The sequence below is a fragment of the Phaenicophaeus curvirostris genome, chromosome 1 (genome assembly GCF_032191515.1).
Source record: "Phaenicophaeus curvirostris isolate KB17595 chromosome 1, BPBGC_Pcur_1.0, whole genome shotgun sequence".
In the NCBI taxonomy this organism is placed as follows: domain Eukaryota; kingdom Metazoa; phylum Chordata; class Aves; order Cuculiformes; family Cuculidae; genus Phaenicophaeus; species Phaenicophaeus curvirostris.
Genome location: NC_091392.1, coordinates 44330046 through 44357059, shown reverse-complemented (window position 1 = coordinate 44357059; position 27014 = coordinate 44330046). Strand labels below are relative to the sequence as shown.

Below are 27014 nucleotides of genomic sequence, written 5' to 3'. Positions count from 1 at the left end.
ATTTTCTACCAGAGTGCAGAGGCACCAGGAAAACCCTGAAGAATACAAAGTTCCTGAAAGCAATGGGCCATTTGCTCCCCCAGTTAAGACTTTTGAGCCTGCCCAGAGTCCATGAGACTGCAGAGAAAGACGAGGCTTTGAGCAGTCAAGAGGCATCTCCAGCCACAACCAACAAATTATCCCCAAGACTTATTGGAGAGTAGGGTCAGTCATTCATGCAACTGGCTGGTATGTCTTTGCTGCAGACATTTCTCTTTCCTTTTTCTTTTCTTTTAGGGTTTTTCTTTCAGGGTAAACCACTCCTCATGTTCACAAGGAAGGTAATCAAGGCACTGGGATGCCCATTAATTATATATGCCATTTGTTATTTATGCCAGTTGCTGTATATGCCGTTTGAGGACTTACTTGAGGTGGCACAGTCAGATGGCAGCTGATGCCCTTCAGAGCTGCAAGATGTAAGGATGGCTCATGCAATCTCGGGCTGACCTTCCTCTCTCCATACTGTCAATGCCCACTCACCTCTTCATCTCTTCCTGGATGCAGTCCTTCCTTTACTTGGTACTACGCAAACCTCATGTGTCCCTTCCAAAAGCAAGAACAGTGCCTTGCTTTTTCCACAAGTTCATGGAGCCTTCTTCATCTTTAAGCATCTTGGCCTTTAATGTTCCCTTGTCTCATTGTCTTCCATTGGCTTTGAGGTGGAAGAGTACAGAGGGTGAAGGGGATCCCATGTCGCAGTGTCTCTTTCCTCTGCACCATTCCTTTCATCATAGATAACTGACATGCAACTTGTTGCTCTTTTCACATTCCACAGGCTCCTCAGGGAGCAGTTTATGTTCATTCCTTTCTCCTTCCCCACTGCTTAGAGGGTGTTCCTGCCTGTCATTACCATTCTTGGTGATCTTGCTGATCTCACCCTCTTCTCCTTCATCATCAGACTTCTCTGCAGGGCAGGCTGGCACCTCCTGGCTCTGGACTCGGCGGGATGGCCTGAGGATGGCCCTCCGGAAGCCCTGCTTGAAGCGGTAGGAGAGGAAGCCATAGATGATAGGATTGGCACAGCTGTTGGCATATGGCAGCACCACCACAAGGAAGTAGACACCAAAGAGGGATGGCTCCTCTGGCAGAGGGCAGACAACATTGATTATGTTGAGGACATAGAAGGGGAGCCAGCAAAGGACGAAGACAGCCACAACAGCCACCACCATGCGAGTCACTCTGCGCTCTGAGAGCTTGTGCTTGGAGGACAGAGCCCTCACCCGCCTGCCAGACGAACGAACCTTCACAACAATAAGAAGATAGCAGAGACAAATCACCAGCAGTGGCCCAAAGAAGCCCAGGGTGGCAGTGTAGATGATGAAGCCAGCTCTCCACACCGAGGCAGGCTCTGGCCACTGGATGTGGCATGTGCTCATCCCTAAAGGGACATCTGAGAAGATAACCACAGGCAGCACCACTATGGAAGACAGCACCCAGACAGTTGCACTCACAGCTTTGGCCACCCGTGCTGTCCGCCACTTGGAGGACTTCCCTGGGTGGACCACAGCGAGGTAGCGATCAACACTCATCACTGTCAGGCAGAAGATGCTGGTGAACTGATTAATGGCATCCACAGCCATCACCAGGCGGCACATGAAAGACCCAAATGGCCAGTAGGACAAGGCATTTTGTGCAGCCAGGAATGGCAGGCCCAGCATGAAGAGCTCATCAGCTAGGGCCAGGTTGAAGATGTAGACGTTGGTCACCGACTCGCTCACAGAGTGTCGCAGGACCACATAAATGACCAGAGAATTCCCGGCCAGACCCACCACACAGACAATGAGGTAGACCACAGGGATGAGGACACCGCTGACAATCACACCAGGGCTTGCGGTGGTGGAGCTGTTAGGGGTGGTGAAGCCTGCCCAGCTGCCAGAGGCATTCCCCTCCTCTGACACTGCTGGCGTGGGGAGGCTGAAAGCAGAAGTGTCCATAGCAGAGTCAGGGAAGAGGGCAGGGGACAGTGTCCTTGCAGGATCAGTTAGTAATCTGGAGATGAGAGGGTACAGTGTCCTTGCAGGATCAGTTAGTAATCTGGAGATGAGAGGAGGAGAAAAAAAAATTTGATACGGTGGGCATAATAGCTGAACAAGCCACAGATAAAATCACTACATTAATGTTGTGTAGGTGTGTACAGGTATAGGAAGTCAAGTTGGGTTTGTGGATGCTGGCAGCCACTGGAAGATGTGGGACGATATCAACCCCATCTGGTCTTGGAAGGCACAATGAGCATGGAGGGACAAACAGGGACATGGCTCAATGTGCAGCCAGTGGATCCTCTCCCCTAGGGAAAGGTCCTCTGGGTAAAGAACCACAGGCCAGGCTAAGGACAGGGAAAATTCTCATTTTCTGCTAATGACTCCAGCGCTGGTGAGTTAGTCACCCAGGGCTCGATTCTCATTTACGAGAGGCAGGTGCCTTACAAACAAAAGAGGGAAGAGCATCCAGTGACAAGAGTCATTCCAATTCTGGCTCTTCCATTCACTGAGTATCCTCCTGCTTGCTGAAGCTCTTTTTGAACTGGCCAGTTTATCATGATGTTGTTAGCCTCGCTAACAGAAATGAAAGAACTTCCACTTTCAATCCAAGCCAAAAGGTTGAGTTCAGCACCTGAGCTGGAGGGTAGCTGGTTTGTGTCACAGCAGTTTCAGAGCAGAGGAAGAGCCTGGTCATTTTGGGTATGACAAGAGGAATCACTCCAGATTTCTCTCTCTTGTCCCTTTCTCTCTTGTTTTTCTCTCTCTCCTTCTGGACACTGCAACACTCTGCTAATGGAAGAGGCTCTGCCTGCCCAGCTGTTTGCAACACCAAAGCAGTATCTCAGCCTTCCTAATCTGAGGTCCCCAATTGCCTATCACATCAGAGTTTGGCATGGAAACAGTGCTCAGCTCACTAAGAAACAGCCTTGAACAAACAAGCTCTCCACTCTCCACCAAGTCCCTGCTTCTCTGCTTGAGAAGCTGTGGGGAGGGAAGAGACAGATTAGGGAAACACGTGCCTTTTGTCAAGGTTCTAGATATGTGAATGATAGAACCCAGCACATACCCTAGACCAGCGGCAATCTGACAAGCAATATGCAAAGGAGATTTGTGATGCTTTCGGGATCACCTGGGCTCTGACAAAGTTTTCTGGAAGTGTGGATTGGCAGTCACTCTCTTGATGAACCAGCTCCTTGGAAGGGAGAATGACTTGGAAGAGAAGAGAGACCCAGAGGCTCATCTTTACTTATCCCAACAAATATCTTAGGGCTCTGAAGTTTCTTTGTTACTGAAATGAAAACTGGGGATCCCAAAGGAAAGGACTCCCAATATTAACTACTTTCAGGAGGTCAGAAATACTCCAGAGACTTTTCTCCCAGATGGAATTCTCTGTAGCATCACAACTTTGTTCACACATAAGTTGATATTACAGGTAATTCCAGCTTCTGGAAACTTTATGGAAGACCTGAGTTTTGGGTAGCTTCCCTGAGTAGTAGATAGGCAAACCCAACAGACTCAACAGATGTATCAAATCTGATGTTGAAAGAACCTCATCTAATAAGCCCCACAAAACCATAACTGGGCAACTATGTCTTAAGACCATTTCCACAGGCTATTGCATAAAGATTTCCTGCTATACTTAAGTGACCTTTGAAGGACTGGAATTATTTAGACTTCTTTACTTGCAGGTGCCTTGGGCTGTGACAAACTGTCCTGATAGAAGCCCACCTCTTGGAGTCCTGCAGTACAGGGTTGTCCCACACCTGATAAGTGGCTACAATGAATGGGAAGACTAGGAATTTATTTGAAACTGTTTCGAAGCTCCAGGATCTTTCCTCTGACATTTTTTCCTCATTCTGTTCTCGTGGTGCATGTCACTTGGTGAATGAAAGGGAAGGGCAGTGGCTGCTCTGTGAACAAAGATCCCTGCAAAGGGTGGCGGAGACCAGAACAGTATGTTCGTAAAAAGTTGATCCTCTAAAAGCTGGAGACATAGTTAGGAATCCCTTTGGATGCTCCTGCATGCACAGGAATTTGCAAAATAAGCATTTGGAGAAGACTCCTACAAGAATTAAATATGGATGGGGATACTTGTGCTGAGACTGAAGAGCATAAGGGTCCAGACCTCAAAGCTGATCGCTCAGGCTGTGGTTTAGCAATAACATAAACCCAGCTTTAGGGCTCCAAAATCCCTATAAAAATGCTAAGGCATGCAACGTAAAGCACTGATTCACTATAAACTCATTCTTCTGCTCAGACAGCTATAGTGGAGAAACTTTGTCTGTGCTGTTCAGCTTTGTCGAGTACCATCTATGAGCTCAAACACCATATCACATATTCTGTTTAGTTTGGCAGGACAACCACTGGAGATTAATGCCTCGTCTGGGTTGGATCCACTCTGTGGGTTGCTTTGGCAGCACTCACATAGGTAGGAAATGGTGAAGAACCTTGGCCTTAGACTGAACGTGTGTTGGCATCTGCTTGGGGTCTCTACCTAGTGATGTGTACTGCACCTGTTGCAAGAGGACTGGGATCCTCTAGCAGGTGCTGTCAGAACATACTTGGTCCATGCATCTGGAAAGCAGAGGGAAGGCAGGAAGGTAGGAGGAGATGGTAAATTGGTGCCACAGCTTTCTTTAGGAAAGCAATAAATATATATAGATATGTATATATTTCTGCATTGAATGAGACAAGGAGGTGGATGTTAAAAGCCGATCCTACGCCTCATTACAAAACAAGAGTAAAAGCTGGGAGGGACTGCGGAGCCCAGTAACCTGCAACCCTCTTACCACCCTGCCCTCCTGTCCGCTTTTTTTCTCACTGCCCTGTTCCAGCTCCGAGTCAGGGGCTGAGGTCCCTGGCTGGGACCAGGCTGGGCTGGCAGAGCTGGGGGGTCGGGAGGGGGCGGGGGTCGGCAGGTTTCCTTCTCTGGGACTGCGGAGTTAAACTTCTGCGTGGACTCGTGCCCGCGGGAGACATCTCGGAAGAGCCTGGTACTTACGTGTCGTTGGGATGCACATTTTCCTCTGCTTCACCGGGAGAATCCGTGTCATATTTATTTTTTTTTTCCCCCTTCCCCTTTCTTAAAAGCAGCTGAGCCGAGCTGTCCCGAAAGGGAGGGGGGAGAGACCCCGGCCAGGCACTACCGGAGACGCAAATTCCCGTCCCGGGAGCTGCCCACCGCCCGGCACCGGTGCGGGACCGGGGCGCTCCCGGGGATGCGCGGTCCCCTCGCCATCTGCGGGAGAAGGAAGGGGCTCCCCGGCCGGGCAGGTGGAGCGGAGCCGCGGGCACCGGCAGCCAATGGGGACAGCGGCAGGAGAAGGAGGGGATGGACGAGAGGGCAGGGGGACGGAGAGGAGAGGGGGGGAGGCAGCGGGATGGAGAGTGGGGAAGGGGAGAGGGGAGGGAGCGCAGGGAAAGGGAAGGTGGAGGAACGAAGAGCGCGGCGAAAGCGCAGGGAAAGGGAGAAGAGGGAAAAAAAAAGGATGCGGAGAGCAGCTGTGCGGTGGGAAAGGCGGCTTGGCAGGAGGGGAGGTGGGATCCGCTCGGGTCCCCCAGCCAGAGGCAGCGCGGAGTGCCCTGCGGGTGCCCGCGGGCACGCCGGAGAGGGGCTCCTTGTTTCAAGGATCTTGCAGCGCTGCTCGGAGCTGCAGGGACGCGTCAAAGCCTGGTTGGCAAGATGCTTAGAAACCAGGGTGGGTGCTGAGCGCACAGACCCTTCTCCCTTCTGTTCTGCCCTACCAGCACCTCCAGATGGATGGAGCTGAGGGCAGTTGGGCCATCTGTCTCAACCCCCCTCTCCGGCTCCATGCAGTCTCTTGTCTTTTGCACCTTATTTATGAAAAAGCTCCAGTTGAACAGCACCAAACTCTCCTACTTCATTTCTTCTCTGCTGCAAGGCCCTACTGTGGCAGGGCAAGATATTAAGCTCTTTTGTGCAAGTAGTTCTCCCAAGAAGGAAATTAGAATTTCCCCATCCCATTCACTGCACAAAGTGCTTCCCTGTGGTCCTCACCCCTTCCATGCACTTCAGACATTAGAGACTCCTTGCGTTGTGCAGTCAGCTCTTGCTATTTCATAGAAGCATAGAATCACCGGGTTGGAAAAGACCCATTGGATCATCGAGTCCAACCATTCCTATCAATCACTAAACCATGCCACTCAGCACCTCGTCCACCCGTGCCTTAAACACCTCCAGGGAAGGTGACTCAACTAATGCCCAATGACTACAGCCAATTCCCGCCTTAGCAGAAGCAGGGATATATCTCTGCAAGATGAACACAGCCAGAGTCTAAAATCTGGCCTTCCAAACCTGCTTGAACAATGATATTTCCAGCCAGCGCTGCTCAAAGGTGAACAGATGAAGGCAGTACAAGGCTTCAAAGCTGTCAGAATGCCTTAGCCTAGATCATGGCCACAATGCTGTCTGCAGACACACAGATGAAGCCTCGCTTGGGAAGGAATGGCATGGGCAGCACCCAGTGGCTATCTTTGTCATGGCAGGGCAGATATCTGCAGCACTGAGCCCCCTAGCTTATGTCTTAGAAGAAATAGAGCCATGCAAAAGCAGAATTCTACCCAGGCCAACTACACCTTGCAGGACTTGCTAGCAAAAGCACAGTCACAGGGTCATAACTTTCAGGTCTCCGGTTCACTTTCTGAATGGTCAAAGTCCTGCTCTATTCTCTGCCTCAATTCCAAGAGGTCTGTGCACACTGCTTGAATTTTGTTGGAAGGAGAGCTCAGCCTGTGCACCTCCACAGGTAGGCAGATATATGAGTTTTGTTTCATGGACATGGTGAGCCTCTCCTCTCTGCATTTCTGTACATGATAGGGGACAGGACAGACTGAGAAGGTAAAAAGCAAGGCTTGAAAACCAGAAATGAAGTAATAATCCACTGGGAATTCATTGTTTTGAGTAATGTTCAGGATGTTTATGGAAGCCTATATTCCAGTCTCAAGGGATTTTTGTCCCTTTCCCTTCTTCTGGTATACACCCACACCAGAGACTTAATTTCTTGTTTTCTAGACACAATTTACTTTACCTTTGGATTGGGCTTGGCAATTCATCTGGAAGCCCATGTGCAATGCAGACATTTGTGGAACTCACTGCCACAGGATGTCCTCCAGGGTTGCTCTGGACATTATCAGTGGATATTGTGTCACGTCACTGAATTAACTGCCTTACTCATACCCAACCATGACTTGAATTTGTAGAAATTTCCCTAGCAGCACAGTACCACAGGGACTTCGCTGTGTTTGGTTGTTGCTGACACTACACATACACTTCCTCAGTGCAGGAAGCAGCCTTTGAAGCTCAGAAGTGGTGCTGCATCAAGTAGCGGTAAGCTGGCTCAACTCCACAGTTTCTCTGTGCCCTCCTAAGACTGCAGGATTTTGCAGTGCCAATCATCGCACCCTGAGCCCTCCTCCCTCCCGCAAGCAGTGGCAGCAGCACTTCTTACTCTGAAGTCCCTGCAATGCATCAGGAAGACAGGTGCTCACAGCTGCCAGATCCATAATACCACTGGGACCACTCTCTTCAGCTTAATTTTAGAGTCTTGGAGGCAATTTATCTGGACTGGTGACTCATTCCTTGCTCTTTTTTTTTTTTTCCTCTGCCCTCCCCCTTACTGTTCTCACTCTGCCTATGCCTGGCAGCGAGTGAAGAGCTCATCAGCTAGGGCCAGGTTGAAGATGTAGACGTTGGTCACCGACTCGCTCACAGAGTGTCGCAGGACCACATAAATGACCAGAGAATTCCCGGCCAGACCCACCACACAGACAATGAGGTAGACCACAGGGATGAGGACACCGCTGACAATCACACCAGGGCTTGCGGTGGTGGAGCTGTTAGGGGTGGTGAAGCCTGCCCAGCTGCCAGAGGCATTCCCCTCCTCTGACACTGCTGGCGTGGGGAGGCTGAAAGCAGAAGTGTCCATAGCAGAGTCAGGGAAGAGGGCAGGGGACAGTGTCCTTGCAGGATCAGTTAGTAATCTGGAGATGAGAGGGTACAGTGTCCTTGCAGGATCAGTTAGTAATCTGGAGATGAGAGGAGGAGAAAAAAAAATTTGATACGGTGGGCATAATAGCTGAACAAGCCACAGATAAAATCACTACATTAATGTTGTGTAGGTGTGTACAGGTATAGGAAGTCAAGTTGGGTTTGTGGATGCTGGCAGCCACTGGAAGATGTGGGACGATATCAACCCCATCTGGTCTTGGAAGGCACAATGAGCATGGAGGGACAAACAGGGACATGGCTCAATGTGCAGCCAGTGGATCCTCTCCCCTAGGGAAAGGTCCTCTGGGTAAAGAACCACAGGCCAGGCTAAGGACAGGGAAAATTCTCATTTTCTGCTAATGACTCCAGCGCTGGTGAGTTAGTCACCCAGGGCTCGATTCTCATTTACGAGAGGCAGGTGCCTTACAAACAAAAGAGGGAAGAGCATCCAGTGACAAGAGTCATTCCAATTCTGGCTCTTCCATTCACTGAGTATCCTCCTGCTTGCTGAAGCTCTTTTTGAACTGGCCAGTTTATCATGATGTTGTTAGCCTCGCTAACAGAAATGAAAGAACTTCCACTTTCAATCCAAGCCAAAAGGTTGAGTTCAGCACCTGAGCTGGAGGGTAGCTGGTTTGTGTCACAGCAGTTTCAGAGCAGAGGAAGAGCCTGGTCATTTTGGGTATGACAAGAGGAATCACTCCAGATTTCTCTCTCTTGTCCCTTTCTCTCTTGTTTTTCTCTCTCTCCTTCTGGACACTGCAACACTCTGCTAATGGAAGAGGCTCTGCCTGCCCAGCTGTTTGCAACACCAAAGCAGTATCTCAGCCTTCCTAATCTGAGGTCCCCAATTGCCTATCACATCAGAGTTTGGCATGGAAACAGTGCTCAGCTCACTAAGAAACAGCCTTGAACAAACAAGCTCTCCACTCTCCACCAAGTCCCTGCTTCTCTGCTTGAGAAGCTGTGGGGAGGGAAGAGACAGATTAGGGAAACACGTGCCTTTTGTCAAGGTTCTAGATATGTGAATGATAGAACCCAGCACATACCCTAGACCAGCGGCAATCTGACAAGCAATATGCAAAGGAGATTTGTGATGCTTTCGGGATCACCTGGGCTCTGACAAAGTTTTCTGGAAGTGTGGATTGGCAGTCACTCTCTTGATGAACCAGCTCCTTGGAAGGGAGAATGACTTGGAAGAGAAGAGAGACCCAGAGGCTCATCTTTACTTATCCCAACAAATATCTTAGGGCTCTGAAGTTTCTTTGTTACTGAAATGAAAACTGGGGATCCCAAAGGAAAGGACTCCCAATATTAACTACTTTCAGGAGGTCAGAAATACTCCAGAGACTTTTCTCCCAGATGGAATTCTCTGTAGCATCACAACTTTGTTCACACATAAGTTGATATTACAGGTAATTCCAGCTTCTGGAAACTTTATGGAAGACCTGAGTTTTGGGTAGCTTCCCTGAGTAGTAGATAGGCAAACCCAACAGACTCAACAGATGTATCAAATCTGATGTTGAAAGAACCTCATCTAATAAGCCCCACAAAACCATAACTGGGCAACTATGTCTTAAGACCATTTCCACAGGCTATTGCATAAAGATTTCCTGCTATACTTAAGTGACCTTTGAAGGACTGGAATTATTTAGACTTCTTTACTTGCAGGTGCCTTGGGCTGTGACAAACTGTCCTGATAGAAGCCCACCTCTTGGAGTCCTGCAGTACAGGGTTGTCCCACACCTGATAAGTGGCTACAATGAATGGGAAGACTAGGAATTTATTTGAAACTGTTTCGAAGCTCCAGGATCTTTCCTCTGACATTTTTTCCTCATTCTGTTCTCGTGGTGCATGTCACTTGGTGAATGAAAGGGAAGGGCAGTGGCTGCTCTGTGAACAAAGATCCCTGCAAAGGGTGGCGGAGACCAGAACAGTATGTTCGTAAAAAGTTGATCCTCTAAAAGCTGGAGACATAGTTAGGAATCCCTTTGGATGCTCCTGCATGCACAGGAATTTGCAAAATAAGCATTTGGAGAAGACTCCTACAAGAATTAAATATGGATGGGGATACTTGTGCTGAGACTGAAGAGCATAAGGGTCCAGACCTCAAAGCTGATCGCTCAGGCTGTGGTTTAGCAATAACATAAACCCAGCTTTAGGGCTCCAAAATCCCTATAAAAATGCTAAGGCATGCAACGTAAAGCACTGATTCACTATAAACTCATTCTTCTGCTCAGACAGCTATAGTGGAGAAACTTTGTCTGTGCTGTTCAGCTTTGTCGAGTACCATCTATGAGCTCAAACACCATATCACATATTCTGTTTAGTTTGGCAGGACAACCACTGGAGATTAATGCCTCGTCTGGGTTGGATCCACTCTGTGGGTTGCTTTGGCAGCACTCACATAGGTAGGAAATGGTGAAGAACCTTGGCCTTAGACTGAACGTGTGTTGGCATCTGCTTGGGGTCTCTACCTAGTGATGTGTACTGCACCTGTTGCAAGAGGACTGGGATCCTCTAGCAGGTGCTGTCAGAACATACTTGGTCCATGCATCTGGAAAGCAGAGGGAAGGCAGGAAGGTAGGAGGAGATGGTAAATTGGTGCCACAGCTTTCTTTAGGAAAGCAATAAATATATATAGATATGTATATATTTCTGCATTGAATGAGACAAGGAGGTGGATGTTAAAAGCCGATCCTACGCCTCATTACAAAACAAGAGTAAAAGCTGGGAGGGACTGCGGAGCCCAGTAACCTGCAACCCTCTTACCACCCTGCCCTCCTGTCCGCTTTTTTTCTCACTGCCCTGTTCCAGCTCCGAGTCAGGGGCTGAGGTCCCTGGCTGGGACCAGGCTGGGCTGGCAGAGCTGGGGGGTCGGGAGGGGGCGGGGGTCGGCAGGTTTCCTTCTCTGGGACTGCGGAGTTAAACTTCTGCGTGGACTCGTGCCCGCGGGAGACATCTCGGAAGAGCCTGGTACTTACGTGTCGTTGGGATGCACATTTTCCTCTGCTTCACCGGGAGAATCCGTGTCATATTTATTTTTTTTTTCCCCCTTCCCCTTTCTTAAAAGCAGCTGAGCCGAGCTGTCCCGAAAGGGAGGGGGGAGAGACCCCGGCCAGGCACTACCGGAGACGCAAATTCCCGTCCCGGGAGCTGCCCACCGCCCGGCACCGGTGCGGGACCGGGGCGCTCCCGGGGATGCGCGGTCCCCTCGCCATCTGCGGGAGAAGGAAGGGGCTCCCCGGCCGGGCAGGTGGAGCGGAGCCGCGGGCACCGGCAGCCAATGGGGACAGCGGCAGGAGAAGGAGGGGATGGACGAGAGGGCAGGGGGACGGAGAGGAGAGGGGGGGAGGCAGCGGGATGGAGAGTGGGGAAGGGGAGAGGGGAGGGAGCGCAGGGAAAGGGAAGGTGGAGGAACGAAGAGCGCGGCGAAAGCGCAGGGAAAGGGAGAAGAGGGAAAAAAAAAGGATGCGGAGAGCAGCTGTGCGGTGGGAAAGGCGGCTTGGCAGGAGGGGAGGTGGGATCCGCTCGGGTCCCCCAGCCAGAGGCAGCGCGGAGTGCCCTGCGGGTGCCCGCGGGCACGCCGGAGAGGGGCTCCTTGTTTCAAGGATCTTGCAGCGCTGCTCGGAGCTGCAGGGACGCGTCAAAGCCTGGTTGGCAAGATGCTTAGAAACCAGGGTGGGTGCTGAGCGCACAGACCCTTCTCCCTTCTGTTCTGCCCTACCAGCACCTCCAGATGGATGGAGCTGAGGGCAGTTGGGCCATCTGTCTCAACCCCCCTCTCCGGCTCCATGCAGTCTCTTGTCTTTTGCACCTTATTTATGAAAAAGCTCCAGTTGAACAGCACCAAACTCTCCTACTTCATTTCTTCTCTGCTGCAAGGCCCTACTGTGGCAGGGCAAGATATTAAGCTCTTTTGTGCAAGTAGTTCTCCCAAGAAGGAAATTAGAATTTCCCCATCCCATTCACTGCACAAAGTGCTTCCCTGTGGTCCTCACCCCTTCCATGCACTTCAGACATTAGAGACTCCTTGCGTTGTGCAGTCAGCTCTTGCTATTTCATAGAAGCATAGAATCACCGGGTTGGAAAAGACCCATTGGATCATCGAGTCCAACCATTCCTATCAATCACTAAACCATGCCACTCAGCACCTCGTCCACCCGTGCCTTAAACACCTCCAGGGAAGGTGACTCAACTAATGCCCAATGACTACAGCCAATTCCCGCCTTAGCAGAAGCAGGGATATATCTCTGCAAGATGAACACAGCCAGAGTCTAAAATCTGGCCTTCCAAACCTGCTTGAACAATGATATTTCCAGCCAGCGCTGCTCAAAGGTGAACAGATGAAGGCAGTACAAGGCTTCAAAGCTGTCAGAATGCCTTAGCCTAGATCATGGCCACAATGCTGTCTGCAGACACACAGATGAAGCCTCGCTTGGGAAGGAATGGCATGGGCAGCACCCAGTGGCTATCTTTGTCATGGCAGGGCAGATATCTGCAGCACTGAGCCCCCTAGCTTATGTCTTAGAAGAAATAGAGCCATGCAAAAGCAGAATTCTACCCAGGCCAACTACACCTTGCAGGACTTGCTAGCAAAAGCACAGTCACAGGGTCATAACTTTCAGGTCTCCGGTTCACTTTCTGAATGGTCAAAGTCCTGCTCTATTCTCTGCCTCAATTCCAAGAGGTCTGTGCACACTGCTTGAATTTTGTTGGAAGGAGAGCTCAGCCTGTGCACCTCCACAGGTAGGCAGATATATGAGTTTTGTTTCATGGACATGGTGAGCCTCTCCTCTCTGCATTTCTGTACATGATAGGGGACAGGACAGACTGAGAAGGTAAAAAGCAAGGCTTGAAAACCAGAAATGAAGTAATAATCCACTGGGAATTCATTGTTTTGAGTAATGTTCAGGATGTTTATGGAAGCCTATATTCCAGTCTCAAGGGATTTTTGTCCCTTTCCCTTCTTCTGGTATACACCCACACCAGAGACTTAATTTCTTGTTTTCTAGACACAATTTACTTTACCTTTGGATTGGGCTTGGCAATTCATCTGGAAGCCCATGTGCAATGCAGACATTTGTGGAACTCACTGCCACAGGATGTCCTCCAGGGTTGCTCTGGACATTATCAGTGGATATTGTGTCACGTCACTGAATTAACTGCCTTACTCATACCCAACCATGACTTGAATTTGTAGAAATTTCCCTAGCAGCACAGTACCACAGGGACTTCGCTGTGTTTGGTTGTTGCTGACACTACACATACACTTCCTCAGTGCAGGAAGCAGCCTTTGAAGCTCAGAAGTGGTGCTGCATCAAGTAGCGGTAAGCTGGCTCAACTCCACAGTTTCTCTGTGCCCTCCTAAGACTGCAGGATTTTGCAGTGCCAATCATCGCACCCTGAGCCCTCCTCCCTCCCGCAAGCAGTGGCAGCAGCACTTCTTACTCTGAAGTCCCTGCAATGCATCAGGAAGACAGGTGCTCACAGCTGCCAGATCCATAATACCACTGGGACCACTCTCTTCAGCTTAATTTTAGAGTCTTGGAGGCAATTTATCTGGACTGGTGACTCATTCCTTGCTCTTTTTTTTTTTTTCCTCTGCCCTCCCCCTTACTGTTCTCACTCTGCCTATGCCTGGCAGCGAGTGAGTGCTGATACTGATATGAGCGCCTCTGACGTGAGCTTAGGAGCGTTAATGCAGAAATGGTTTGCTGCAAGGGTGTTCCCAGCAACCTGCAGGGGCAGTCCCCACTGAGAGGAGTCTATAGTCAGGTATCCCCTCCCAAAGCCTGCATCTCATCCTCTGTGTGTCTTGGAGAGGAGACAAGTTTTCCTTTGAACCCACGAAGGCTGAGAAAAGGAAGGACGAAAGCAAAGGTGTAATCACCTCACTGCCTTTGGCTCGCACATGATATTTGCACTTCACTGAGGCATGCAGAGGGCTCAGCTGAGAACTTAGCAACTCGATGCCTCAGTCAAGCCTCATATCTTCATCATTTAGTGGCTGGGGCTCCCTGGTACCAAGCTCAGCATGGTGCTGCCTGAGGAGTCACTGCCAAAGGAGGGGCACAGCTGGCAAATGCCTCCACCCCGGCCACCCCATTGCTCACTGCTTCAGGGCTGTATCCCTCTGAAATGCAACACATCACAGACATGGCAAAAATGTATGGTCTATTTATTGGGTCTTATTCACTGCGTTGTAACCTCAGAGGCTGGTGAGGAAGGGAAAGGGCGGCTGGGGTAGGGGCGAGTGTGGGGAAGTTGTGCAAATGGACAAACCAGTGCTACAGACTCACAACAGTCTTTCAAGCCAGCAGAAGTAAAAAGCGCAGTGACTGCCACAAGGTACTGAGCTCCACGATGCTGGAGCCATCACTCTTCTGTGTGCTGGGCAGAGCCTGGCATCAGAATGGGGCTGGGATCTGTAATCAAAAACATGACAGACCTCATGAAGCCAGCTCAGCTATTTTCCTGCTCTCCAACCTCTGCCCTGGTGCTGAAGGGGCAAGGTCCCAGTTAAAAAGCTCTCACTCCTCTTTCTTCCCAGACTCTTGCCAGGTTTGCCTCTTGTCCTGAAGCCTCTCTCCTCCTTCTGCTGCCTTGAGTTGAAGGGGAAGGGCAGGTGGGGACAATAGGAGGAATAAAGGAGTTGTGAGGGAGAAGCTGCTGTCTGCCAATGAACAGCAACACAAAAATGCCATTGAGGTAAGCAGGGCCTGGTAAGAGGAACTGCCCTGAATAAGGAACAGGGTTTTTTTGTTTGTTTGGTTGTTTCTTTTTCCCTATAGGCAAAGGCTGTGGCTTCACAGCTCTTGGAGCAGGTCATCCTCACATCAGCCTTCATGCAGTTCCTGCTGTGCAGAAGGCAACAGAGAGTTCTTCTCACTGAGGGCAGAGGTGGAAAATCCTAGGCTGCCCGGCATCACGAGATGGTAGCAAACCTGCCCATGGACAGGAAGCAAGGAGGGGGAAGTGGTTTGGGAGTCCATCCATCATACCACTCCTAGGCATAAGGAGGAAATTCTTCACAATAAGAGTGTGAGGCACTGGCACAGGTTGCCCAGGAAAGTTGTGGATGCCTCATCCCTGGAGGTGTTCAAGGGCAGGTTGGATGGGGCTTTGAGCAGCCTGATCTAGTGGGACATGTCCCTGCACATGGCAGCGGGGGTGGAATTAGATGACCTTTAAGGTCCCTTCCAACTCAAACTGATTTTATGTCTTGTCCTTTCCCCAAGCAGAGCTGCTGCCTCCCTCTCTGAGCGCGACTTATTGCATCAGGCACAGCAGGGCATAAGAACACAGCAGCCCTCACCTTTCAGGCACAGAAAAGGGCCACAGATATCACTCCCAGGGATCCTTTCAGACTTACTTGCTTAGAGGACGCTGCATACTCGTTTCTTTGTCCGAGTGGGCTGCGGACAGAGGACTGCTCGGATGGCCTCATCAAACACCGTCTTCAGGCCACGCTGCGTCAAAGCCGAACATTCGAGGTATTTCACAGAATCTGTCAGGAGGAAAGCAGGTGCTGTAATGAGGAGGAAGGGAACTGGGGTAGGCAGTGGGGGTACCCAGGAGTCTGCTATGAAGGGTCCTCAGGAAAGAAACATATAGTAGCAATATCACAGATCACACCAAGCAGAACGAGATGCATGTGCCTGTATTACCAGCACATTTCTCACTCCCATTACCTCAGAGCCACAACATCCTCCTCCCTAAGTGCCCATTTTACAGTGTCCTGAGGAACATACACACCACTGAAACCTTCCCTGAGTCTTGTCTTGAGATGAGGTCTCAAGTCTCCTCAGGCTTTGAGTGTCAAGCACGAGTGTCTAGTGGCATCTCAAATCACATGACACGTACCTTTTGAAACTCTGTACCCCAAAATTCTCAGAGAACTTGTGCAGAAGTGCAAGGCATAGCTCAGGTGATCAAAGCTGTTAAGCATTGCCAGGACACACATCACTCACTCAGCCAGCCTTGACTGGGTAAAGCTTGACAGCTGTACAAGACCAGGGTTTGCCTGTTCTCCACCCTTGTAGCCAGAGCACAGTTGTTGTGTGAGGCTGGCTGTGTTATCCTGGATGGGCATCCTTTCCTCTGAACTTCTGGCTGAAAACTTCTCCCTCAAGTTATGTTTCCTATCCTCTCTACTGCCTTTGTGTGCTGCATCTGAGAAGAGAGTTTACACGGAACAGGCATTTGTGCTTGTCCCAAAGTAAAAGAGGGAGTTGACAACCCTGAGACGTGTGGTGGGGTAAGACAGGCGTACTTGGCGTCGCATGTATAAGACCTGAGAGTCAGAAGAAGGGCAGGAAGCTGTAGTTGCAACTCTTCCTGAGAGAAGTTAGAAAACTCACTCTTCCGCCTGTTTCCGGATGTGGAGGAGAGGCCTCTGCCCACATAGCAGCTGTGGCTTTCACAGAAAAATATTGGCCCAGATAGAAATAGCAGAGTAAAAGGGGAGGGCAATGGGCGGATGTATATTATTTGTGTGTGTGAGTTTAGGATGGTGGCCAGAGAGAGGCAGAAATCAGAGGGTGGTAGGATGAGGCTTCCTCAAGTAGCAGATCTCCTTCCTGAGCCTCCTGAAGTGCATTTTGTCTGATCAATATTGATGTATCTTCCTGCATCCCTCAGGGATATCACTGTGAGTTACCCCTAAGGAAGCCTCAATAGGCTGAGCGGAACACCATATCTTACGCTTCTTTCCTTTCACTAGGTCCGAGATGTTGTCCCAACACATACCAATTTCCTTGGCCAGAGCAAGGCCCTGAGGATATGTAATGGGGGCTAGCTTCTTCTCCTTCAGCTTCTCAATGGTGTCCTTGTCATCACGAAGATCCAGCTTTGTGCCCACTAGGATGATGGGTGTGCTTGGGCAGTGGTGCCGCACCTCAGGGAACCACTAGCAAGGGAACAAAATAACAAAGATGTGAGAAGAAGTAATATGTATGGGCATGCACAGGGGAAACAAAGGCACCCCTGAAAGAACGTCAGCAAGACAACTCACACCCTGTCCTGCCTCACAGCCCTTCTATGCAGTGTTGGGCACTATATCCTGGGCTATACCAGTCCCCGTTGCTGAGTCCACAGGCAAAATCCCTTACATGGAGTTCAGATTCTGTCAAGCAAAAGCACAAACTGCTCTTCAACCTTCATGGCTCCCTGAAACCCAGAGAGTAAGCTGAAAATGGTTGGAAGGAAATACTATGTTTTTCTCCTTTCCATCCATCCTTCTTCCATCACTTCCCATCCAAAGGCTGTGGGTACCTGCTTGTCATACCCTATGGTCTGGTCCTGGCGTGTCTGTGCTGTGACAATCTTGGCTGAAAGATGCCATTAGAACATAAACCTGTAGTCTCACAGCTCAATAGTCCAGCAAGATAAATACTGTCCCTTTAATTGGATTGACTGCCTTCTTTGAGATGACCCAGAAAAGACATCTGAAGGAGACTGATATTTTAGTTTCTTCTGACTGACACAAATAAGGATATTACCTCTCTGAATCTAGTTGTCCTATTAGCAACCTCCACCCACAGCCACTCTTTTTGCAAGACCACCACCAGTCTCACCCACCTTAACCCCTGATGGATCAGGATCTGTCTCACCTTGGCACGGACGTTTTCATAAGATGCTGGGCTGACAAGTGAGAAGCAGATCAGGAAGACATCCTGTAGGCATACATCCATGGTGCAGGGTTAGGATGAGAGCACAGGGTTGCATGACAGGGGGCAGGGAGGGGAGAGAAAGCTGGATGGACAGCATTCTCCCTCTGCAGCAGAGGGTCATGATAGGGAAAGCTGATTCCCACAGTGTAACACAGTCCTGAATGCTGCTAATCGCCTCTAGAGGGGGGAAGGATATTTGCTCCCCTGACTCATGGTAACCATAGCCACCGTTATCAGAAAAGCCAAATATTGGACGGGGGTTTGTGGTAGGCACACTTATCCTCATGGGAAATGCCCTGACAGCATCCTGCTCATTTCTCACAAAACACCAGAGAGCTTTCAGGCCAGAACCATTTTCCTTACTGTTGAGACAGAGCTAGGCTCAGCCCCCAAAAGTGCACACATGGGATGAAAATGAGTCTCAGTTATCCACATACGTATTTTTCCTGGTCATGGTAGAATTCAGACTTCCATTTAAGACCAAACCAAACCAAACCAGCTCTTCAGGGTTATATGTCTTCCATCCAACTTTACCTAGCCAAAACAAGGGTATCAGTCCCAACTTATCAATTTCTACAAGCTTGGAATGTGTCTCGGGGTGGGTGCAATCATGTCATTGAGAAATATGCCTGCTTGCACTGACTGAAGAAGGGGTCTAGGCAAGCAACTTACACCAAGCATCTGAGTTTTAGATGGCTGAACCTAGCTGAAATAAATGACGCACTCAATTCCTAGTCCTTTCAGTTGCAATAGCAACCTTCAGACCATCACATGAGGCAGCAAGGTCTTTCTGAGCTTGCCTAGTGACTGCTTGGAACAACATCCTCCAGGGAGGCTGCCTTTGAAACCCTGAAATCACTCTGTCAACATGATGATAAACTGGTGAATGCAGCATCTGAGGAGGGGTATCCATTTGTTCTGTTAGAGGCTTGGGCTTAGCTGGGGCATCAGCGCATCAAATACATGTGTCCACACATCAGATCTCTTTTAAAAAGGAGAAGCCAGAAGAGTGGGGTTCACAGAAATGTGAAAAGCTCCTGCCTCAGCTCCTAAATTCCCTGAGCATCTTTAGCTTCGCAATAAGATGATTTTTACCAGGGCTGTGTAAGGCTTCTGTCTCACACTTAAAGCAGGGTCTGTTGGATTAATAACTATCTTTGAAGATCTCAGTTTTCTCGTTAAGTTACTCCAGTAATAATTTTTACCTAAAGGCTCCAAAATACCCTTAGATGTTTTTTACTTTCAGGGTTTCAAGGCACTTGCATATCAACAGAGGTATTCCCAGAAAAGTAAAGAGAGGTGTGAATGGTCCTGTCACTATGTTACAGCAAATGTTGATTTTGCAGCAGTGTAAAGAGGTATATCGGAGAGAGGAACAGTGACCCACCGTCTGCGGGTAAGAGAGTGGCCTCAGCCTGTCATAGTCCTCTTGTCCAGCAGTATCCCACAGCCCCAGATTTACAGGCTTGCTGTCAACCATCACGTTGGCGGAGTAGTTATCAAACCTGAAATGCAGAGACACAGGCCATAGCTTAAAAAAGAGAAGAAGGTGCCCTTCCAGTAGTGTAGGTGGGTTTCATGAGGTGCACCCAAAAGCAAAGGGTAGCAATTCTTCTTCTCACCATACTTGGGTGATTCTGGCTTCCTATGAAACTCTGACATATGGAATTGCCACTCAGCATCAACCTCCTCCCTACCACCCAGCTGTCCTGGGCAGGTGTCTAGCTGCAGCTCCACCTTCATTTCCTTGTGTGCAGACCCGTAAACCCTTCAGTTTCCCACCTCTTTCTGCAGTATCCTTCCAGAGCTGTGTCTCTCTTTTGTGCTCTGAAACTCACCTTTCTTCTCAGAAGTGAGGAAGAAAAACCTATGACTCTGTAGCTCCCCTAGAGCTCTGCACTTCCATTCTGCTTTGAGCTAAAGTAGAATCAGTTTTCTAACTTTTCAGCTAAGCCTCATTGAAGTAACTTCATTTTCTGAAAGTTAAGTTTTCCAGATGATGTTTCTCTTTTAGAAGTGATAACACAAGGCATCGGTGTGCAGAAAGGCTGTTGCTTATACTTATTCCTATAGAAACCAAAGCTATTCTTGAGCTGGTGGAATGCCATTAGTCAAAGGGGAGAAAAAGGGTCGCACCTGTAGGAAGGACAGGACAGCACAGGTGGCCCAAAACTGACCAACAGAGTATCCATCCCATATACATCATACTTGGTATAAAACTGAGGAATAACAAGGGTCAAGCTCTCTTCTTTGATGGCTGGCATCTAATATGGACCTTGTCTGTCTTTTTGCCCTGATCCTGGACCTGTGTGTTCCTGAATCCAGTTCATAAGACAAGCTCCCTCCTGCTGCTGAGTCCAGACTGAGACCTTTTCCCTGTGCCTGCTCTTCAGCTTTCATGATGATGCAGTCATCATCAAAAGTGAGGCAATTTCATACCTTTGTACATACTTATTATTTTCTTATTAATACTACTTATTATTATTGTTGTCATTGTTTCATTAAAGCTGTTTTAGTTTTAGTTTCCAATTCAAAAATCTTTTCTCATTTCCCTTTACCAGAGTGGGGGAAGGAAATTGGGATTATAACTGCTTGCTTCTGGCTGCTTATCAGGCCATGCTGGGGCTAAAATGTGACAACTTCTCAATACTCCTGATGAAACTGAGGCAAATATGCAAAGTGTGTTCCCTTACTCTTTGACAACACAGCATGAAATATTCAACAACAGCATTCAGGACTGCGTGCTTGGGAGCAAAGGAGAAAAAAGGATATTAAATCAATGGAGATGTTCTCCCTTCGTCCTAGAAAATGTCCTTTCCTGTTCCTTTGTTATTCTTTTTTCAGGCTAAGATGAGGTAAACCAGTGATAGGAAGGAACCAATGCAAATTGCTTGTGAATGTGCTCACAGCATATGCTGCTGTTGTAAGATAAGCCATGCAGTCCAGGAGCATAAAATACTCTTCCTTTCACATCTCCGGATACAAGCCTTGGACAAGAGGAGAAATGGTGTATAAGAGACAAAATGCATGGTCATTTCACCGCTACATGCTAGGAAGGGATGATGCCCTTCCTCAAACCAGTTTCTGAGAAGAGATGGGTTCCTGCTGCCACAGTCATTTTTTTCAACATCGGTTGCAAATCGGTCTGGAGAAAAAAGTGAGGCTCTGAGGTTTTCTTGTACCTGTTCTTCCCAAGGAATCTGAACCTGAGCTGGGAGTCTGACTGACTATGCCAGGCTCATTTTTCCATCTCGGGAAGCATGTAGTCATATTCCATACCTCACTGGTGTGATACGAGGGCATGTGGTGTGCGTGCCCAACCATATCCCTTATCCTCTAAGCTTGCTGCTTATTCTAGCAGTCTGCAGGTCTGTCCCAACCCCACACATCCATCACCTGGATTGCACAGGGCTTCTACTGCGGCATTGAACTCAATCCTGCACTCTGATCATCAGGGTTTATCAGTTCCTGCTCCAGTGACAGTGGGTGCCTTGGACAAGGATGGAAGTGGGAACCCCTGTCTGGGCAACAGTCTTGTCTTGGGTCTGGCCTAGTTTTTGTAGCCTGATGCCTGATTATTTTGCCTAACAGCACCCCATCTACTGCTTGTCAACTTAATAGGCAGATAGACCCTGGGGTTCGTTACTGCCTCCTGAATAACCCACCTATACCAGGGTTTTATAACTTGTGCTTCTGGTGAAAGATGGCATCCAAAGTGTAGAGATACCTTTACTGATTTGGCAACCCTTCCTTTGCTGGCATGGAGGTTGCGACCCTGCCTTCAGAATGCACAAGAAGGTGTTTCTGCACCCCTTTGAATCCTGCCTTCCACACCTCCCACCGACCCCTGAATCTGTTTATGCTTTACTCACACAGTGGGGATGTATTCTCCTGGAAAGGCGTTGGTGGTATAGCTGATAAGGAGACAGGTTTTCCCCACAGCTCTGGAAGAGAAAGGATAAAATAACAGGAAGTCATGGTAGTGCAGGCAGTCTTGCTTGGGTGAGATGGGGATGGGGCAATCCTTACACACCTCTAAGCTAGCCCTGTCAGGAGACCCCTAGAAGCAGAAACGCATTCATAGGACCCGACAGCACATAACCACAAGTCTGACAACCAACAGGAAGAAAGACAGGATGTCACCCAAAAATGTTTGTTGTCTTTGAGCAAGAAAGCTTGCTTTTACAGTCTATAAGAGGGATCACTCAGCTAAAACACATCCATTCCAAAATGGAAGTGAAAGCCTGTTTTCCAGTGTGTGCCCAGTGCTGTGTGCTCACAGCCAGGGTCGGTGTATTGATTTGGTGCAGGAGAGCCAGTACAAAGCTGCTCAGCTGGCTACAGCCCCCAAACATAAGCACTCCTGCCTGCTCCTGCAGGCACTGTGGCCAGGGGCTGATAGCACCTCTTGTTGAGTTAGCCACATCCTTCCAGTCTTGCTTATCCGCTGTAAGCTGTAGCATCACCCACAGAGAGAGCCTTTAACAGTCAGCAAGGTGCCTCTCCCTGTGGCTGACAGAGGCAGATGGTGTTTTGGAGCTAGAAGCTGATGCTTCCTCTCTCCTCAGCCTCCCCCACACTCATGCTGCCACAGGGTGGAGTGCAAATAAGCCAGGGAAGCACTGCAGTTCAGACTGGGTGACAGCATTGGTGTGAGGGAGGTAGGAAATGGGACAGTAAGGCTGTCAAGGAGAGGAGATGTCACACGCAAGGTGAAGGCTGTGATGAGGGAAAGAAGAAGTGGAGAGAAACTGGAAGACAATAAAGCAGCCAGGACAGGTGTGGAAAGGAATATTCTTCTCCTGCCGGGTTGCTATTTTTTAGGTCCATGTGGCCTGGGAAAGTCTGGCCATGCTTCACTTACAGCATGTGTGAATGGAGGCGGTGAGAGCAACCTGTATCCTCAGCCTCCAAGCACAGCACAGGATGAGGGAGACACCTTTCCTGGGGGACAGGCTGCAGTCCTGCTGCCAGGGATGCCCCAACTGTCTCATCTGTATCTGCAAAGTCTGCTGTTGAAGAGCTGCAGTTCTGTCTCTCCGTGTGCCCATGACAGGCACAGCTGGCATCTTCTTCCTGGTCATTAGGCACCTGCCTTGGTCATTTCACTTTGGGGTGGATGAGGAGGAAACCAAGTTCTTCAGCATGCTCTGACCCTTGCTTCTTCTTTCTGCCACCTCCATTTCTTAGATCCTCCTCTCTGAGTCCCTCCTCCTTCCCCAGATCCCTTGCTTCCATCTTATCATAGAGATGTTAAGGGGGGGCCATGGATGCTTCCTAACGCTCTACAGAGAATGGCTTAGGAGGTCTATGGGGCTAGGGATGTGTGTGAGTCAGTCTTGGAAGGAGAGGCAGTTCTGAATTAGAGTGGTTGAACAGAGAGAAGCACAAAGGGTCAGTGAAGGGATGAAAGTCACAGCAAAACTACTAAGAGATGAGGTGAGGTTAGTGTCACCTGCAGGTTCCTGGGATGGAACCCAGTGTCTGTTAAGATGTTGGCAACGTATGATGAAGAGGGCTATGGGGCCAGAACAGCTATGGGGGTACATGAGGAGCTTATCAGAGCAACAGCAGAATAAACTGTGGTCAGTAAGGTTGAGCTGAGAGAGCGTGACGTGGCTGGTAAGGCTGGGAGGGATATGAAGGGGAGTGAACCAAGCGCTCAGAGCGATGGGATGGCTGCAATACTGTTGTGTTGCTAGATGGCAAGAGGGGAGATGCAGCGTATAAAGAAGCAAAACAATGGGAGAGAAGACATTTAAAAGGAGTTGCGGGCAGAGGGGTTGAGAGCAGGATGTGTTGTGGGGTTAGCCGCAATATGAGGGGAATGCTGCCTTGAGGGGTGGTTACAGCGATGGTGCAATGTGTGAGGAGAAAACTGGAGTGGGGGGAGGGTGTTAACAGGGCAACAGAAAAATACTCAGTAGCTTTGTTGTTTCCGCTCCAGATTGCAGCCTTTAGGGTACTTTTCTTAGAGGTAACAATGTTTATTTGGGGCTCTGTCCTTCCTTGTCCTTTCTCCCCATCCCTTTGCCCCATCCCCTAAAAATGTCTGACATACTGTTATGTTTGCAGACATTTTCTTCCCCAGGCGAGTTTTGAAGGAGGAAGTGACTGTGGGGAGCAGGGCTGCTGCAAATGTCTCTTCATCTGCTACCTGATAACTGCCCCAGATAACAGCCTGGCCAGATCCAAGCTGGGAAATGAATTAACCTACTCCATGCCAAATGTGGACTCTCTGCCTCTCCCTTCCCTACATTTACTCATCCCATAGGGAAGAAGAGGCTCTGTCCACCCCATCCTTCCCACCCCCAGCAATGCTGACTGCTTGACTTATTGATGGCTTATCCCTGGCCATTTCCAGGGATCATGGGACATGACCAGTGATGCCATCATACTGCGAAGGCAAAAGTGTGTTACCTTCCTCTCCTAAAGTGGCATATACTTGAGCCTGTCTCAGTAGAAAGAGCTCCTCCTCCTTATGCCCACAGAAAGTCCTTGCCAAGTGGGCTGCCCCACACCACAATATAGAGATACCATGCTGAGAAAAGCTGAACGCAGGAGGACATCTCGCCAGGACCATAGTTCTGTGTCTTCTCTCAGTGAGCTCCGGTGAGCAGATGGCTTTCAAAGAGCCATTCACCTGCAGGACAGCGCTTGCTTGGGTTTTAAATCTGACTCCTGCCCATAGGTTGAATCTGGCAGCAACACCACCACCTCCTGTGTGGGGCACAGACCTGATCCACTTCCCATGTCCCTTTTGCAGATGCCCTTCAAAATGACCTCTTCCACACCCTCCCAGGAGGAAGGTTCCTTGACATGGGAGGGGAGAGCAAGTGAGAGAGGGAATGCAGTCTGCAGGTGGTCAGAAGCAAAGCTGGGCATCTTTCACCAAGTAGCCACCTTCTTTCTTGCCCCTTGTCACCGCCTCTCCCTCCCCACATCCACAGCAAACCAGTAGGTTACCTACCCGTCTCCCACCACGACACACTTGATGGCTTGCATATCTCTGGACCCGTGGCGGAGGACAGCACCTGGGGCAGAGGAAATTCAGGCCAAGGCAACCAGCAGGGAGAGATAGGCCACTTTAGGTATCAGCCCTTGCACTGCAGTGAGTGGCAGGTTGCAAGAAGGGAGGAAGTGTAAGAGGGAACTTTACTCGACAACCAACCCTCTGGTCCCTCCTCCTTTCCCACCACAGCCACAGCTCTGCGGCTGAGGCCGTTAGATGAAGGCGGGGCATGCATGACTTCATGGTTGGGATGATGACTGCTGTAATTTCCCCCCTCACCACCCAAGGTCTCACTCATTCCCTTCCCGCTCCATCCTAGTAAACAGCCGGCGCACCGAACTGCCTTCACAGGTAGCTGAACAAGGATTTGAATGGGCATGAGAAAGTGGAAGGGTGGGTTTCCCTCTACCTTCTTTATCATCCAGATTGGAGGAGATGTAAATAGGCAGGGTATCTCAAGTGGGATCCAATGGCTTGGAGTTTAACAAGGCCAAATGCTGGGTCCTGCACTTGAGACACAACAACCCTGTGCAGAGCTACAGACTGGGAGAAGTCTGTGTAGAAAGCTGCCTGGAGGAGAAGGACTTGGGGGTGTTGGTTGACAGCGACTGAACATGAGCCAGCTGTGTGCCCAGGTGGCCAAGAACGCCAATGGCATCTTGGCTTGTATCAGAGACGGCGTGGCCAGCAGGTCCAGGGAGGTTATTCTCCCTCCGTACTCGGCACTGGTGAGACCGCACCTCAAATCCTGTGTTCAGTTCTGGGCCCCTCACCACAAGAAGGATGTTGAGGCTCTGGAGCGAGTCCAGAGAAGAGCAACAAAGCTGGTGAGGGGGCTGGAGAACAGGCCTTATGAGGAGTGGCTGATGGAGCCGGGGTTGTTTAGCCTGGAGAAGAGGAGGCTGAGGGGAGATCTTACTGCTCTCTACAACTACCTGAAAGGAGGTTGTGGAAAGGAGGGTGCTGGCCTCTTCTCCCAAGTGACAGGGGACAGGACAAGAGGGAATGGCCTCAAGCTCCGCCAGGGGAGGTTCAGGCTGGGCATCAGGAAAAAAATTTTCACGGAAAGGGTCATTGGGCAGTGGAACAGGCTGCCCAGGGAGGTGGTTGAGTCACCTTCCCTGGAGGTGTTTAAGGGACAGGTGGATGAGGTGCTAAGGGGCATGGTTTAGTGATTGATGGGAATGGTTGGACTGGATGATCCAGTGGGTCTTTTCCAACCTAGTGATTCTATGACTCTATGATTCTCTGATTAGGGAAGGCAACAAAGGGCAATGCAGATTTTTCAGGTCTTTCCAGTGTCCCTGAGCACCTATGACAAAGTGTCACAAGGAACAATCTGAAGGCTGAACAAGGAAGTTAAGCAGCCTCTGGGAAGCAGCAGCCACCTCATGCCTGCTCTATCCCTCCTCTCCTGTGGTGATAAGGTCCTACTGCACTTCCCCACCTGCTCAGGTTACGGGTGCAAAGAAGCATTGTTGGAATGTATGTGTTCACCATGAAGTGAAGACAATGCATCAAGGCATGCAATGAGCTGTTTTCTCTCCAACAACAGTATGAGGGCCAAGGCTAGGGAACAGGAGGAACCCCTGAGAACCATCTTCTCCATATCCACTCTCAATCCTACCTCCATGAAAAAGCACCCAGTGAGAGCTGCTGTCAGACCTCTTCCATCTGGTCCTCAGAAAAGAAGAGTTTTGGAGCTAAGCAGCGAGGAGAAGGAGGAAGCAATCACCCTAAGAAAGATGAGACAAAGCAGAAAGATTCCAGGATGCTCTGCTCCTTCCTTTTCTTTCTCGGAACTGGGGCCTGCCTCCTCTTTTTATCTTCTCCTCCATACAATGCTAAGCCTCAAAAAGGGCATATGTGTGCACAGCTGTGTGTCCTAGCCTGAACTGATAAGTGGATAGGCAGGAGCTGCGTTTCATAGAAGAAGTGATGTGGTGACACAGAATTAATTAAGATTTCCAGGCTTTGTCAGGACGCCAGTTAGACCAAGAACAGTGGAGTTTCATCTGGGATGTTCCTGAAGGAAGGAACTCTGAGGAAAATAATTGTTTCTCCAAAGGCTGATGACCTTTGCACTGCTGCAGCTACTGGAGGCTGTTGCCACTGTCCTGCTGGGAGGAGAGTTCTCTCATCCCTCACTCAGCACTGCTTAAAACCCAGAAACCTTCAGCTGTGGAATGTTTCCAAGTCTTGCCTCTATTTCAGAAGCACAAAGTGACCAGCTGTACTAAGTGTTCCCTCTCTGGGTGGTAGGGAAGGGGGAGGAAGGAAACCCACTGACTCCTCTGCAAGTA

General features: G+C 49.6%; 2 protein-coding genes across 2 annotated transcripts; both read right to left on the bottom strand.

Moving 5' to 3' along the window:
* Window positions 1-402: 402 nt before the first annotated feature.
* Window positions 403-5103, bottom strand: SSTR3 (somatostatin receptor 3). The gene is made up of 2 exons (XM_069856369.1): window positions 5020-5103; window positions 403-2028 (listed from the first exon to the last, which is right to left on the bottom strand). The coding sequence occupies exon 2, from the start codon at window positions 1971-1973 to the stop codon at window positions 768-770; it is 1206 nt and encodes a 401-aa protein (XP_069712470.1). The 5' UTR covers window positions 1974-2028; window positions 5020-5103; the 3' UTR covers window positions 403-767.
* A 9087-nt stretch (window positions 5104-14190) lies between these two features.
* Window positions 14191-24847, bottom strand: RAC2 (Rac family small GTPase 2). The gene is made up of 7 exons (XM_069856382.1): window positions 24670-24847; window positions 21572-21643; window positions 19087-19204; window positions 17640-17702; window positions 16777-16936; window positions 15401-15535; window positions 14191-14453 (listed from the first exon to the last, which is right to left on the bottom strand). The coding sequence occupies exons 1-6, from the start codon at window positions 24702-24704 to the stop codon at window positions 15405-15407; spliced, it is 579 nt and encodes a 192-aa protein (XP_069712483.1). The 5' UTR covers window positions 24705-24847; the 3' UTR covers window positions 14191-14453; window positions 15401-15404.
* Window positions 24848-27014: the final 2167 nt, after the last annotated feature.

What these genes read in the sequence shown, in the direction of transcription:
- SSTR3 (XM_069856369.1), bottom strand. Translation starts at nt 1,973, where the DNA reads ATGGACACTTCTGCTTTCAGCCTCCCCACGCCAGCAGTGTCAGAGGAG.
- RAC2 (XM_069856382.1), bottom strand. Translation starts at nt 24,704, where the DNA reads ATGCAAGCCATCAAGTGTGTCGTGGTGGGAGACGG. An exon ending in TGTGTCGTGGTGGGAGACGG is followed by an intron (nt 21,644 to 24,669) that starts GTAGGTAACCTA and finishes TTTCTCTTCCAG; the next exon opens with AGCTGTGGGGAAAACCTGTC. An exon ending in GGAGAATACATCCCCACTGT is followed by an intron (nt 19,205 to 21,571) that starts GTGAGTAAAGCA and finishes TCTGCATTTCAG; the next exon opens with GTTTGATAACTACTCCGCCA.